This window comes from Sus scrofa, chromosome 8, assembly GCF_000003025.6.
Source record: "Sus scrofa isolate TJ Tabasco breed Duroc chromosome 8, Sscrofa11.1, whole genome shotgun sequence".
NCBI classification, from domain to species: Eukaryota; Metazoa; Chordata; class Mammalia; order Artiodactyla; family Suidae; genus Sus; species Sus scrofa.
The window spans coordinates 132,695,784-132,710,121 of record NC_010450.4 but is presented as its reverse complement, the minus strand read 5'-3'; the positions used below and the strand labels follow the sequence as shown (position 1 = coordinate 132,710,121).

Sequence of the window (14,338 nt, the reverse complement as noted above, 5' to 3'; positions counted from 1 at the left end):
ACGAAGGGAATGGAGGCAAAGCGACTTAGCCTCTGTTGCATCATTACATTACTACTATCTTCTGTTGCTTAGTTTGTATCAGGGAGGCTGATAATTAAACGTAAAGGATCAACCGACAATGGTGACAATTTAACAAAAACAAATGGAAGTGTTTCGTGGACAGCCAAGGTTTGATGGACTAAATCACTGCCTTTCACAGGAAATCCTGAAAAAGAAAGGCAACTTAACACGCAGGCAGAAGAAAATAACTTACGACTTAGAAATTTTATGAAGGCCCTGAAGTGTTTAATGGGTTCTAATTCTCGTTCAGTTTTCATCACGGCGTGCCCAGTCACCATAATGCGTTTGCGGAAGGAAAATAAAATGAGCCTAAAGCTTACCGCCTCCACTTCAGCAGGGTCGTACCAGACATTGATATACGGATGCTGTAAGGCGTCATCCACTGATATCCTTTTTGCTGGGTCAATCACTAGCATCTTTGACAACAAGTCCCTGGCTTGGCTGGCTGAAAGAAGGAATGAGAAAAAAATTAGCAAAATTTTGTCTTTGGCAAGGAAGATTTTTGGAGGGAGAAAAAAAACCCCAAACAAAGATCAACTATTACCTTCCTTTCAAACATCAGGTAACTTCACCAAGTGATTAGGGAAATGCAAAATGAAACAATGAAATAATCTTTTATCCATCAAATTTGCCAAAAATAAAAGTTGGCATAGTATCCACCGACACAAGGTAATTTCATTCATGTACCTTGATAGAGTTTTCTTAGATTTTTACAGATTCTTCCAAATTTGGCTTATCTATTAAAATTTTAAATGTGAACACCTTAGAGCCCAACGGTGCCACTTTTAGGTTCATAGACTAGAGAAACAATCACACATGTTCATGAAAAGCCTACAGAAAGGATGTTCACTGTGGCATTGGTCAAGGGTAAGAACATTTTAAACAGTCTGAATTTCCACCTGTGGAGCATCCAAATGGCTACGGTACAAGCTACCACTGACTTGCATTTGGCAGTTTAAAGGAAAGAGATAGATGTGTAAGTACTCACTTGGACATGGTGTTAAGTGCAAAAGAAATTTACAGACTGATCCCCAGATCTTGGTGCCAACTGTATAAATCTGTTCCTTGCCAATAAAAGAACAAACATTTCCCATTCTCCCCATTTATGTGCATAAAAAAGGTCTGCAAGAATAATCAACAAACTGAAAATCACAGTTACCTCTGAGGAGAAGAGAATAGGTACGTACACCGCTTGCATAAGTAACAATAAATTTAAAAGAATGAAGTTTTTAAAAAGGAAACAAAATGAGTGTATACCACTCATTTAAAACGTTTCTGTTGTGACGCAGTGAACATGAACCCGGCTAGTATCCATGAGGATGCAGGTTCGATCCCTGGTCTTGCTCAGTGGGTTAAGGGTACTGCATTGCCATGAGTTATGGTGTAGGTCACAGAAGCAGCTTGGATCTGGCTGTGGCGTAGCCTGGGAACTTCCATGTGCCGAAGGTACAGTCCTAAAAAAAAAAAAAATCAAAAAATTAATTAATTAATAAGACTCTTCTGAGCTGGGAAATGCGATAAAGGAGTGTTTAGAGAGAGGCAAGGAGGTTGGGGTGATGTGTGAGGATGGGAGACATGATGAGCCTTTAATGGGAGCAGAAGCTTTGAGGACCGAGAGGAGGGGACAGATGTGGAAGAAAGACTTCACAAGGCCTAGGAGCCAAGCTGATGTGGGGGATGTAGTTTAGTTTCTAAAACACACATTGTGTGCCAGGTACAGTGAGAGACGCTAGGGATACAGAGAAATCACCAGGTGATAATCAGCACGTGCTTTTCCTTAACACTGCCAAAAGAACCTCAGCTTTTAATGTCTAGAAAGACATAAAATTTTACAGAAAATACAGACTCAAACTGATTTGGAAGTTCTCGTGGTGAAAATATTCAATTTATTCTAAACATATGGTAAAACTTCAAATTAAGGAAAGCAAAATCTAAACTGGTTTGCCAAATGAGCAAAAAAGGAAATGTGTTTGAATCCATGGATATGGACCAATTTTAATGATCAATTTTTCTGATTATTACAGAAATATGTTAATTAGTTTAAAAATTTGGAAATTGCACAACACATAAAATCCAGAAAAACTAACCTTCCCTCCATCTAGAGGCAATCACTCTCATTATTGATGTATTCTCTTCTGGCCTTATATATTTTTTTCAGAATTTTGATTAAACTGTAGTTAAAATGTAGCAATCTATTTTTTCACATGTGTATGACAGTATTTCTTGCACTGTTACATGTTAATAAAAATGCTTTTATGTTTCTATATAATATACCTATTTAAAAATCACTAGTTAAATTAGAGTGAAAGTTTCTTTATTTCTATTAGTCCTTCTTCTGGGAATCTCAATTCAGAGATTTAAATTCTGCTACTTCCAAACGGACATGCTGAAGCCCACAAGAGTCACAAAAGTACAGAAATGTACATTAATTATCAGTATTTAATCTTTTGTTAACCATTCTGTTGTGACCTAGCTTGGCTGTTTTTGTTTACTTCATTAATTCAAAGATCTCTTTGACGTGTAGCTAATTTTGGACCCAGACTTACACACTCCTGCAGGTTCTCCCATCAAACCCACCCACATTTCTGCTCTTAGAAAGGAGGGGGTTGGGATGTGTTCTTCCTCAACAGGGGCATGCAGGATGCAGGTTCGATCCCTGCATGTCTGCAGTAACACCACATCATCTCACTAAGAAACAATGACCAATGCTGCTTGTAGGGAACAAAGTGAGGAAGAGGAAAAGTTTTCAGTTCCTAATCTTATGGTCTATCATTTACAAGTTAAATGTTTCACACTCTTTAACAAGAGAAGTCTTCCCTTTGATTATCTGTATAATTATTTATATTTTGCTACTTTATATTAAAATTATAATTTAAAAATTGAACATATGTAAACTAGTATTTTAATTTTGTATTTTAAAACATGACATAATTTTAAAAGGTTACTTTCCATTTACAGTTATTACAAATTATTGACTATAGTCCCCATGTTCTGAAATACATCCTTGAGCCTATCTCACACCCAAACAGTTTGCACCTTCTACCCCCTCACTGCCATGTTGCCATGTTACCCCATATTTGGGGTAAAACTCCTACTGGTAACCACTAGTTTGTGCTCTATATCTGTGAGTCCATTTCTTTTTGTTATATTCAAAGTTTGTTGTACTTTTTAGATTCTACCTATAAGTGAAATCATACAGTATTTATCTTTCTCTGTCTGACTTATTTCACTTAGTATAATGCTCTTCAAGTCCATCCATGTTGCTGCAAATGGCAAAATGTCCTTTTTTATGGCTGAATAGTATTCCATTGTGTACGTTTGTTTGCAAAAATAACATAATTGTTCTAGTCAATTATTTGCAAAAATCTAGTTTATTATTTGAAAAAATTATATAAGAAATGTTATGAGGGACTGCTATACCTCAGTTTTCACATCTTCTAGTTTATTATTTGCAAAAATAATACAACTGTAGAGGAATTAATTAAAAAGCAAAAAAAAGGAGTTCCTATCGTGGCGCAGTGGTTAACGAATCCGACTAGGAACCATGAGGTTGCGGGTTCGATCCCTGCCCCTGCTCAGTGGGTTAACGATCCGGCGTTGCCGTGAGCTGTGGTGTAGGTTGCAGACGCGGCTCGGATCCTGTGTTGCTGTGCCTCTGGCGTAGGCCGGTGGCTACCGCTCTGATTAGACCCCTAGCCTGGGAACCTTCATATGCCACGGAAGTGGCCCAAAGAAATAGCAAAAAGACAAAAAAAAAAAAAGCAAAAAAAATAAACTCAGGAAAGTTGGAATTATATCATGAAGCACAGTATTTTACTTAATAGTTTCTCTACAAGTGCTGTCATTACCTCAAGTAATTTAATCACGGCTTTGTGGTCTCCATTTTGTTACACTACAGGTGTCAATAAGAAGGGGTGACCTTTGCCTGACGTATCAGTTAGCATCATAAAAACATAAACTCCTCAAAATCTCCACTTGGGGCATCAGGGCTTCTTCAATCCGTGTATAGGCAATGTTGATGTTAAAGCAGTAAATGGAGTAATAATTCAGTCTGTTGTCACCCGGGAGCCCACAGAGGTAACTGAAGGAGGAAACCCAACTGTGCAACAGAAGTGTCGTGGACACAGAAACAATGCCGTACATTTGAAACCCACCAGAGGAACGTTTGGAGCCGATGATAAAAGACCCTGAAAAGTTGGAGCCCACATTTCCATTTCTCTGTCTCCTTTAAGTCTATATTAGCTATAAATTATGTCTGGAAGTTAAATCTGTAGCTAATTAATTGTCTATTGAATATTTGGGGTAAAACTTCAAAAGCAGGTATCCTTTGTTTTTTTGGATAATGTCTAGATAAATCTAAAATAATAATTACTTTATTATTAATAAAGACGTATATATGCACCTGTCTTTTGTATCTAATAGTTACTGAGAATTTACTGTGAGTCAGGCACTGTTCTAAGTGCTTGACAAACTACTTAGTCAACTAATTCTCCCAATGACTCTATAAGGAAGACACTTTCTATCTTTTGTCAAAGGAGGTGCAGAAAGAAGAGATAACTGGCCCAGTTCACACAGATTTTAAGAGATAGGATTTAAGCCCAGGCAGAGGGAAAAATCAATTTGCTTTGAAATCACATTCTCTGAAGGGTCCTAAATTAAAAGAAGAACATATATATTACATTTTTTACATCGTCAAATGTATTCCACGTCTTCAGTCCCGTAACAAAGGCATTGTGATCCCCATTTTGTGGGATAAGAAATTAAGACCTGTTACAAAGTTCCCAACAGCAGACACAGTATTTTTATACTACTTATTAATGAAAGTGTTTATACTGAACACAAAACATGTAGGTAAAAATCTCATTTGTCACCTAAAATGAAAAAATGGTGGTTAAGCCTTCTATAAAATACAAATGAAAGAAAACGCAAACATCTATAGCTCCAAGATTTTATAACTAAAAACTTGTGTTGAAAATACCTTCCAGTTAATAAAAAGAGTTGGAATAATTATTTCAATGTATATTACATTGGTCTCTTAAAGTTAACACCGCAAAATAATTTTAAGATTCTAAATATGTCCAAGAAACAGTTAACCCGCATCCCTGCCACACACTTTATTACTCTCCTTCTCTCTGAACAGCCAGACAATTTTAAAAACCCTGGCTACTCTCCATTGGTAGCAAAGACCTCTTAAAAATACCTCTCCTTAAATTGAGGGAGTTCAGGTTTTCTACGAGAAGTGTCTACGAGAAGTTCTACAGTTGTGAACTTGACCTGAAAGGCTTACCTTTGAGTTTATTGTGCTCGGAGTCCGCTGGGAAGAGGGAATCTGGGAAGAGCTTGGGGAAGGTGAGTCCTGCGTACTTGGGTCGATTCTCCACATAGTTTCTTACCGTGGGTTGTAATTTCTTCATGAATTCTGGACATGGCGTTCCCAGCTGCTCAATTACCTTGTTCCACTGGTCAATATCTGAGAATTGAATAGTTAAGGACAAAAAGAAGTGCAGGCCACTAGCTCTTGCCTTTCCCTAGTTGGGAGACTAACTGCTTCTCAGAATCCTGGGCACACAGAGGGGGTTTAATAAACAGCAAAGGACAAAAATATAAAATCGGATCTTCAGGCAGTGAATCTTGGAATTTTAAATTCACTTTTGGAACATACACACATTTGGAGAACTAGCATTACTTAAAAAAAATAGGATCTCATGAAATAGCATTCAGGTTGTAAAGATGAAAAGGTATTTAAACAACACAAGAAGAACTTCTTACATTGAGCTAAACCTCTACATAACTATGTGACTTAGAAAAAATATAATGACACATAATAATGTTAGGGTGAAATTACCTCAATTGTTTATTTTCTAAAAAATGACAAATGAACAAATATTTTATGATTCGTTTCCATTTTTCTTAAATTCCTTTTAAGATTCTATTTCTTCCTTTATCAAATAGGAAATTTCATCATCTGCTAATGTTCTCCACTCATAGGCACTACACATGGGATCTAAGCAATTTCTGATGATAAAATAATCCACTAATTTTTCACCAAGACTTAAAAAATTCTATTTATCAATGTGGTTGCAGTTTCATACCTATTTTCTTACTTCTGATAATAGGTAGCCTGCATTTCTGAATATTATATTCAATGACATGTGAGGGTAAACATAGGATCTTCAATTTAAGACAACATATTTCATCCAAGTGCATGTGCTTCAAAAGTATGTTAAGCATAGGGACTTCCACAAGAAAAATATTACCTTTCTATGAAAACTAATACTTTCCAAAATTGGGGACATCTTTGACAGACATACCCACTAATTGAGATTTTCTTTTTCACCTGTCATTGACATTTGATCTGTCAGAGCCTTGAGAATGATAAATACCCACCCATGAAAACACTGAAAGGCCAACTAAAAGAAGCTGATTTCAAACAGATTACCTGGCCATGTGTCAATGAATAACAAAGGCCTTAGAAATTCTTTTTTTTTTTTTTTTTTTTTTTTTTTTTTGTCTTTTTGCTATTTCTTTGGGCCGCTCCCGTGGCATATGGAGGTTCCCAGGCTAGGGGTCCAATCGGAGCTGTAGCCACCAGCCCACGCCAGAGCCACAGCAACGCGGGATCCGAGCCGCGTCTGCAACCTACACCACAGCTCATGGCAACACCAGATCCTTTAACCCACTGAGCAAGGCCAGGGACCGAACCCGCAACCTCATGGTTCTTAGTCCGATTCGTTAACCACTGCGCCACGACGGGAACTCCAGAAATTCTTAAATCCAAATCCACAGGCAGTGTTTTCTCCTATGCTGCTATTCTTCCACAACCCCATCTTCGGTGTAAAGCCAATTAATTCATTTCTGCTAATGTAATTTGTAAGTTCAGGGGACCTTACCATCATATTACGTAACTGAGATTTGCAAAATCTTTACCCCACCTATTCGATAGGGCTGGGCTAAAAAAGATGGGCTGTCCTGACAAAAGATAAAATTAACTGTATTTAGCAAAAATAAATACACAATGCAAACAATGCAGACTAGTGATTAAACAAAGATAAAATCAAGCTAATTTTCAAATTATCTTCCAGTTCCCTTATAATCTGGCTGAATAAAATTTAAACTATTGCATGTCCTCTCAATTATTGGGATGAAAAAATATATGATCATGTAGTATCAGAAAATGAGGTGAGGTTGGGGAAAACCAAAGAACATTCCTTTACAAAATGATAGGAATAATTAAACAAGACATGTTTCAGTAAAAATTTATCTAAATTGCTATGTGCATAAGAATAAAGCAGTAAGTGAAATTAGAAAGAAAGAAACTAAAAATGTTAGAAATAAAGAAACTAAAAAAATTACAAAAGATTAGAGTTAAAGGTTAACTTGTAGACAAAAACTTTTGTTAGTATTATGGCTACAAGTAAGCTAGAATTACCTAGAGACGTTTAAATAGAAAATCATTAATACAGTCAAATAAATCTCAATGCTTACATTTTAAATTATCAAAAGAGATCTACTCTCTGATAAACTTATCATTCTCTAACGAGCCATCATTTAATCATTGGTCAAACGTCTCCAGACTTCTAGAGACTTGATGTCAAACTAAAAATAAGGGCAAAGAATATGTCCTATTTGCAAAGGAGTCTTTTAACAAAGTTGGCAAAATACTCTCAACATACTATTATATAGTAGTTACATTTAGCTAGCATTTTACAGCTATTTAGTTAAAACATGAGTTGCTTTTAAAGTAACATTCCCAAAACAATTACATGGTACTTTCATAGCAAAGCTGAAGGAGAGTCAAATATTCAGGAATTAAACAAGAACTATTAAAATGTTCCTTATTACAAGTTATAATTATATTCTATAGAAGCACTCAGTACACCTTCAGGTAAAACACTACTGTGGTCCTTGATGGAATGGTTTACAAAAACAAGGGAGGAGAGAATCTTTATTATTGTCAGTGAAATAGTTGAATGCTCTTACTGAAAATACATGATACAGTCATCTTTAAAATTGTGTGCCTTTATTTTGACCAATGCATTTCAAGTTCTTTCTTCCTACAAATATGACTAGTATATTTAAGCGGTAAGTACTTGTTTTCCAGATGGTCACAGGATTGTATCATAAACAAGTACATCCAATATACTTACTTAACCACATGGTTTTTCTTTGTAATCACAATTAATCAAATATAAGCCAACACTGGAAGTAACATCTCCAGGGTCCAAATCCATTGCTTATTATGAGGATTCCAGGAAGAATAAGAGCAAGTTTGGAACTGACGTGGTAAAAATTGCTTTAATTTGGCCATAAAATTGATGGTATGTTTGTCACAGGCAATTTCTCCTAAAGAATGCCTCTGAAACTGCCTCCCTAGCCTATTAGGTCAACATACTCACATAAAACAATTAACTTTACTAATATTCTAAATGGAAAATAAGGTGATATTTTAAAAAGAAATTTGTAAATCATATTCCACAATATTTTTTAAAAATACATAAAATATTAACTATATTTTGTGATTATGTGTTGTCAACCTAGTAAATATTTTTTAAAACAATGGCAAACATTATTTTTTGTAAAAGGATTTCTTTGCTTTAGAACATTAATAAGTCATCATTTTCTATTATGTGAATAAGAATGTGAGAATATTTACAGATTCCAGCCTGTGTAGTCATCAAAAGAGCAATAAATATATATTTTTAATATTTTTATTTACTCTTTCAGAAATTATAGAATTATCAAAAATATTTAATGAGGAGTTCCCGTTGTGGCGCAGTGGTTAACGGATCCGACTAGGAACCATGAGGTTGCGGGTTCGGTCCCTGCCCTTGCTCAGTGGGTTAACGATCCGGCGTTGCCGTGAGCTGTGGTGTAGGTTGCAGACGCGGCTCGGATCCTGCGTGGCTGTGACTCTGGCGCAAGCCGGTGGCTATGGCTCCAATTAGACCCCTAGCCTGGGAACCTCCATATGCCGAGGGAGCGGCCCAAAGAAATAGCAAAAAGACAAAAACAAAACAAAACAAAACAAAACAATGAGAATTGAAAAATAGCATTTAATAGGAATTATTTGACAATTTCCTCATCTAATTCTAAATTCACTATATAAAAGACAGCCATATTACAAAATGTTTGACTTTACTTTTTAATTTTTTTCTTTTTGGCTATGCCCATGGAATATGGAAGTTCCCAGGCCAGGGACTAAACTTGCACTGCAGGTGCGACCTGTGCCACAGCGGCGGCAACACTGGATCCTTAACCTGCTGCACCACATGGGAGTTTTCCAAAAGTGTGGTTTTATAAACGGAGGAGGATGATAAGACAAAGTGCAGATATTGGCTATTATTCATGTCTTCAAAACATTTTAAAAGATGAATAAAACAAAGGAAGCATGGATTACAAAAATGATTATCTGAAATCCTAAGATTGAAAATTATTCCAGCTAATTTTCATTAATTAGCTAAGAACTTAATACTTAATGTTCTTCCTTTATGTTAACTTCCTTGGTTGAACAACTTTCTAAAATATATAACAAACTGCTTTGAGCCTAATACATGAAAAAATGCCTTATTATGTTCTGATTATTCGGGGTCCTAATTTATACTATGTATGTTTAGGCCTTCAGGAGCTACTGAATGGAAACATAAAGTTGTTCAATGACCTCCTTCTATTATGCCCTGTGAAGTACTATATCTTCTTGTTATGTTTTTTCCATCATTGATTACTGTTTATGATAAATATGGTTTCCAAGATTGACAGCTTCATGAATTCAGCCTTGCTATCTATTTTTGCTCTAAGCCTTATGTTCAATATTTTGAGTAAAAATTTTCTGGCATCTACTTGCAACTTAAAGAATATCACTGTTTTTCGCCAAATTCTTAACTATGTTTTTAGAGATAATATTATCTAAGAGTACTGACTGTATAGAAGAGTTCCAGAGAGGCTATTTTACCTTTCCAAGACAGCCAGCTGCCTGGTCGGCACTGTGCTGAGTGGTCTTGTGTGGCTTAGTGTTGGCCCTCTAGGAAAGAACACTTTAATCAGTTAGTTATGTCTTCAACAAACGTGTAAAAAGGAAGGGGAGGTTCTCGTGACACATGTTAGGCATCATGATAAAAAAGCGTGGTTTCCAAATCGAATACTCACAACATAGGGAACTTACAAAAACACAGGTCACCCCTCTCCACAGTGATGTGCGCGATTCTGAGTCCACACGCCGGGGGCACCTATCACCAAGAAACACCAATGGTAACTGCAACCCAGGAGGCCCCTGGACTACATTTGAGAAACACTAACAGGGAGTTTCCATTGTGGCGCAGTGGTTAACGAACCTGACGAGGAGCCATGAGGTTTCGGGTTCGATCCCTGGCCTCGCTCAGCGGGTTAAGGATCCGGTGTTGCCGTGAGCTGTGGTGTGGGTTGCAGATGCGGCTTGGACTCCACATTGCTGTGGCTGTGATTTAGGCTGGCGGCTATGGCTCCGATTTGACCCCTAGCCTGGGAATCTCCACATGCTGCTGGAGTGGCCCTAGAAAAGACAAAAAAAAAAAAAAAAAAAAAAAAGACGAAAAGCCAAAAAGCCAAAAAGCCCAAAAAAAAAAAAAAAAAAAAAGAGAAACACTAACAATCACGTGAATTACTCAGTCCTGATTTAAGAATAAAGTAGTAGCATGTTTCAGTTTCACCACACAAGTTAGAACAGGGTCAGCTTCCCCAAAAGACTATTCTACACCTCTTTGCTATGGAAAACTTCAGGGTAGTTTACTTGGAAATATTTCGGGGAAAGAAAAATCCTAATATTTGTTTCTTTGCCCCATGTCACTTTCCTGAAAAGACCATGGGAAATTATGACAAGTGGTCCATGCAGACTCCAGGCAGGGAAAGAGGGAGTGAGTGAAATTAAATGTTGCTATCATATATATGATATACATATATCACATATTACATGGGGTGCTACTTATGGGAAGTACAAAAGCTGCTCAACAGAAAGTTCCAAATATTTGACATTTTCCAGTAATTACTCCATATATCTCTATGACAAAATTTGTTCTCAAAAGAACTGTCACTTCTGAGGACAGTGTAAGATTATGATAGAAATACACACACACACACACACACACACACACACACACAAGGGTCTGGGTCTAGATTTTCACGGTTATGTACTGGGTTGTTTTGTTATTTTTTTTTTTTTTTGTCTTTTTGCCATTTCTAAGGCCGCTTCCACGGCATATGGAGGTTCCCAGGCTAGGGGTCTAATTGGAGCTGTAGCCACCGGCCTACACCAGAGCCACATCAAAGTGGGATCCGAGCCACGTCTGCAACCTACACCACAGCTCACAGCAATGCCGGATCCTTAACCCACCGAGCAAGGCCAGGGATAGAACCTGCAACCTCATGGTTCCTAGTCAGATTCGTTAACCACTGAGCCACGACAGGAACTCCGGTTGTTTTGTTACTTTAAAAATACTTCTACCCTTTTTCTTTCATTTGAAAATGTTCTTTTTGGAGTTCCTGTCATGGTGTGGTGGAAATGAATCTGACTAGGAACCATGAGGTTGCAGGTTCGAACCCTGGCCCTGCTCAGTGGGTTATGGATCTGATGTTGCCGTGAGATATGGTGTAGGTCACAGTCGTGGCCCAGATCTGGCGTTGCTGTAGCTGTGGCTGTGGTGTAGGCTGACGGCTATAGCTCCAATAAGACCCCTCGCCTGGGAACCTCTATATGCTGTGGGTGCAGCCCTCAAAAAACAAAAGGCAAAGAAAAGAAAAGGACAGGAAAGGAAAGGAAAAGAAAATGTTCTTTTCCTCTCAAAATCCCCCTCAAATTCTAGTAACATGAAATATAAATAAATGACTTAGTGCACAATTGTAACTAACATCTGTTTTCATTACAAATGAGCACAGGAAGAGGAAATACTACAAGGCAAAACACATTAAAAAACTCAGACCTGACAATATGAGTAAAAGATTATTTGCTCACTGGCAGCAGATTGCAAATGGAATACTGTGGAACATGGAATGTCCAAAGGCTGATATTTGAAGCATAATGCATATGCATTTCAGTATAATCAGTTTATATAAGGTCAAGAAAACATGCTACATGAGGCATACTGGACAAAGTCTTTTGTTTCAATTCAAAAAGGAAGGAGCAATTCCTGCCCCTCGTCCTAGCACTTGGAGCCCTCTCATCCCCCTTCGCTGTCCTAATACACCATGCCTTTTGTTTTAAATTTAAACAATGACACGGATTTTTATCAGTTTTGTAACTTATATATCGCTAGAGACAATAAGTGCCCACCACAGAGTAGGTGCTCAAAGATATTTGTTGAATAAGTGAACTTCTACTTCATGTCTAATTAGAGTTTGTTTTTTTCATGGAGATAATGCAAAGAATAGGGGAGAAAAAATATTTAAAACAAAACAAAACAAAAAAAAACCTAAAGCTGAGAAATTCCAGGAATTGGAGATAGCTTGGAATTCAGGGAACACAGTGAATCCCAAGAGAAATAAAAAGAAATCCACACCTAGTCACATGGGAGAAAAATAGCAGAAAACCAAAGACCAAGGAAAAAGAATCCTACATGAAAGCAGAGAAAAGGGACGGACTATGGCCAAAGATGACTATGACACTGACAGCAAATTATTCACCAGCAATATTGGGGACAAGAAGCCAGTGGAATAACACTATTTTTCTTGTTTTCTTAGGGCCACACCTACTGTATGTGGAGGTTCCCAGGCTAGGGGTCCAATCGGAGCTGTAGCCTCTGACCTATGCAACAGCAACAGCAGTGTGAGATCTGAGCCACATCTGAGACCTACACACCAGCTCACAGCTACACTGGAGCCTTAACCCACTGAGCAAGGCCAGGGATCAAACCTGCATCCTCATGGATCCTAGTCAGATTTGTTTCCACTGAGCCACAATGGAAACTTCCCTAACACTTTGAAAATGCTGGAAAAAAAAAAAAACAGCTGTCAATCTAACACTATATATTCAACAAAGCTATCTTTCAAGTAAGGGAACTCCAATCAAAAAGCCGAGCTTTATCATCAAGGACACCCATTAAAGAACTTCTAAAGGACGTCCTTCCGAAGGAAAGAAAAAAATCGCAAAATAAAGAGCCAAACCACAAAACACAGTGATAAGCCAAGAAAGCGATAATCATGAGGGTAAGAACCTCAACAAACTCCCCCTGTGGGCAATCAAATGATAATACTGTCCACTTATTAGGCTAAAGGAAGAGAACTAAAATACTGGAGATATACAGCATATTTAAATGGGTAGCATTGCTAAGGTCTTTGTATTGTCTGGAGAAAGATAAAAATTGTCTGAATTAAAATTCTCCACAAATTGAACTAGAGGTTCAATACAATTCCAATATAAATACCAGTAGGGTTTATTTTATACAAGTCAGCAAGCCAATTCTAAAATATTGACCGAAGAGCAGTGGTTCACTAATAGCTAAGATACTTCTGAAGAAGACAAAAAAGGTGTACATTTGCCCTACCTGATCTAAGGGTACACCCATTAAGAAAGGCTGGTAATGGTATAGAGATAGACAAATTCGTGAAACAGGGTATAGAGCCCAGAATGTAATATCCCTGCCCCCAAATGTGAGAACTTATGGAAAAAAAACCCATCATTATAGATTAAAGAAGAAAGAATACGCTGCTCAGTAAATGGAACTGAAATCCTTCTTTCACACTATACACAAAAATCATTTCCAAGTGAACTAAAGGCTTACATATAAAAGATTAAACTTTAAAACATTCACAGTAAGGGATTTCCCTTGTGGTGCAGTGGGTAAAGTATCTGATGGCGTCATTGCAGCAGCTAGGGTTGCTGCCGTGGCGCAAGTTTGATCCCTGGCCTGGGAACTTCCGTATGCTCCCCTCCCCCAAAGAAACGAAAACAAAACAAAACAAAAAAATTTTCCCAGTAAAATTACAAAAGAATATAAAGGCATCAAAGGATCATTAAACAAGACATAAAAATACATGAACTATAAAAAATTAAATAGAAAGAGATTGCCAGGAGTTCCTGTTGAGGCTCAGCAGAAATGAATCTGACTAGTATCCATGAGGACACAGGTTTGATCCCTGAGCTCCCTCAGTAGGTTAATGATCAGTTGTTGCTGTGGCTGTGGTGCAGGCCAGCAGCTATAGCTCTGATTCGACCCCTAGCCTGGGAACCTCCATATGCTGCGGGAGCAGCCCTAAAAAAAAAAAGACACACACACACACACACACACACACACACACACACACACACACACAC

The 14,338-nt window shown here is 37.6% G+C and overlaps 1 protein-coding gene across 13 annotated transcripts in view; it reads right to left on the bottom strand.

Annotated features, from left to right (window-relative positions):
• MAPK10 (mitogen-activated protein kinase 10) overlaps positions 1 to 14,338 on the bottom strand; it is a 305,758-nt gene that overhangs the window by 41,454 nt on the left and 249,966 nt on the right. For all 13 annotated transcript variants that reach the window (XM_021100770.1, XM_021100774.1, XM_003129341.6 and 10 more), the window contains 2 exons: positions 5,348 to 5,530; positions 381 to 505 (listed from right to left, as the gene is read on the bottom strand). In XM_021100770.1, coding sequence (XP_020956429.1) covers positions 381 to 505; positions 5,348 to 5,530 — 308 coding nt within the window. The remainder of the gene's footprint in view (positions 1 to 380; positions 506 to 5,347; positions 5,531 to 14,338) is intronic.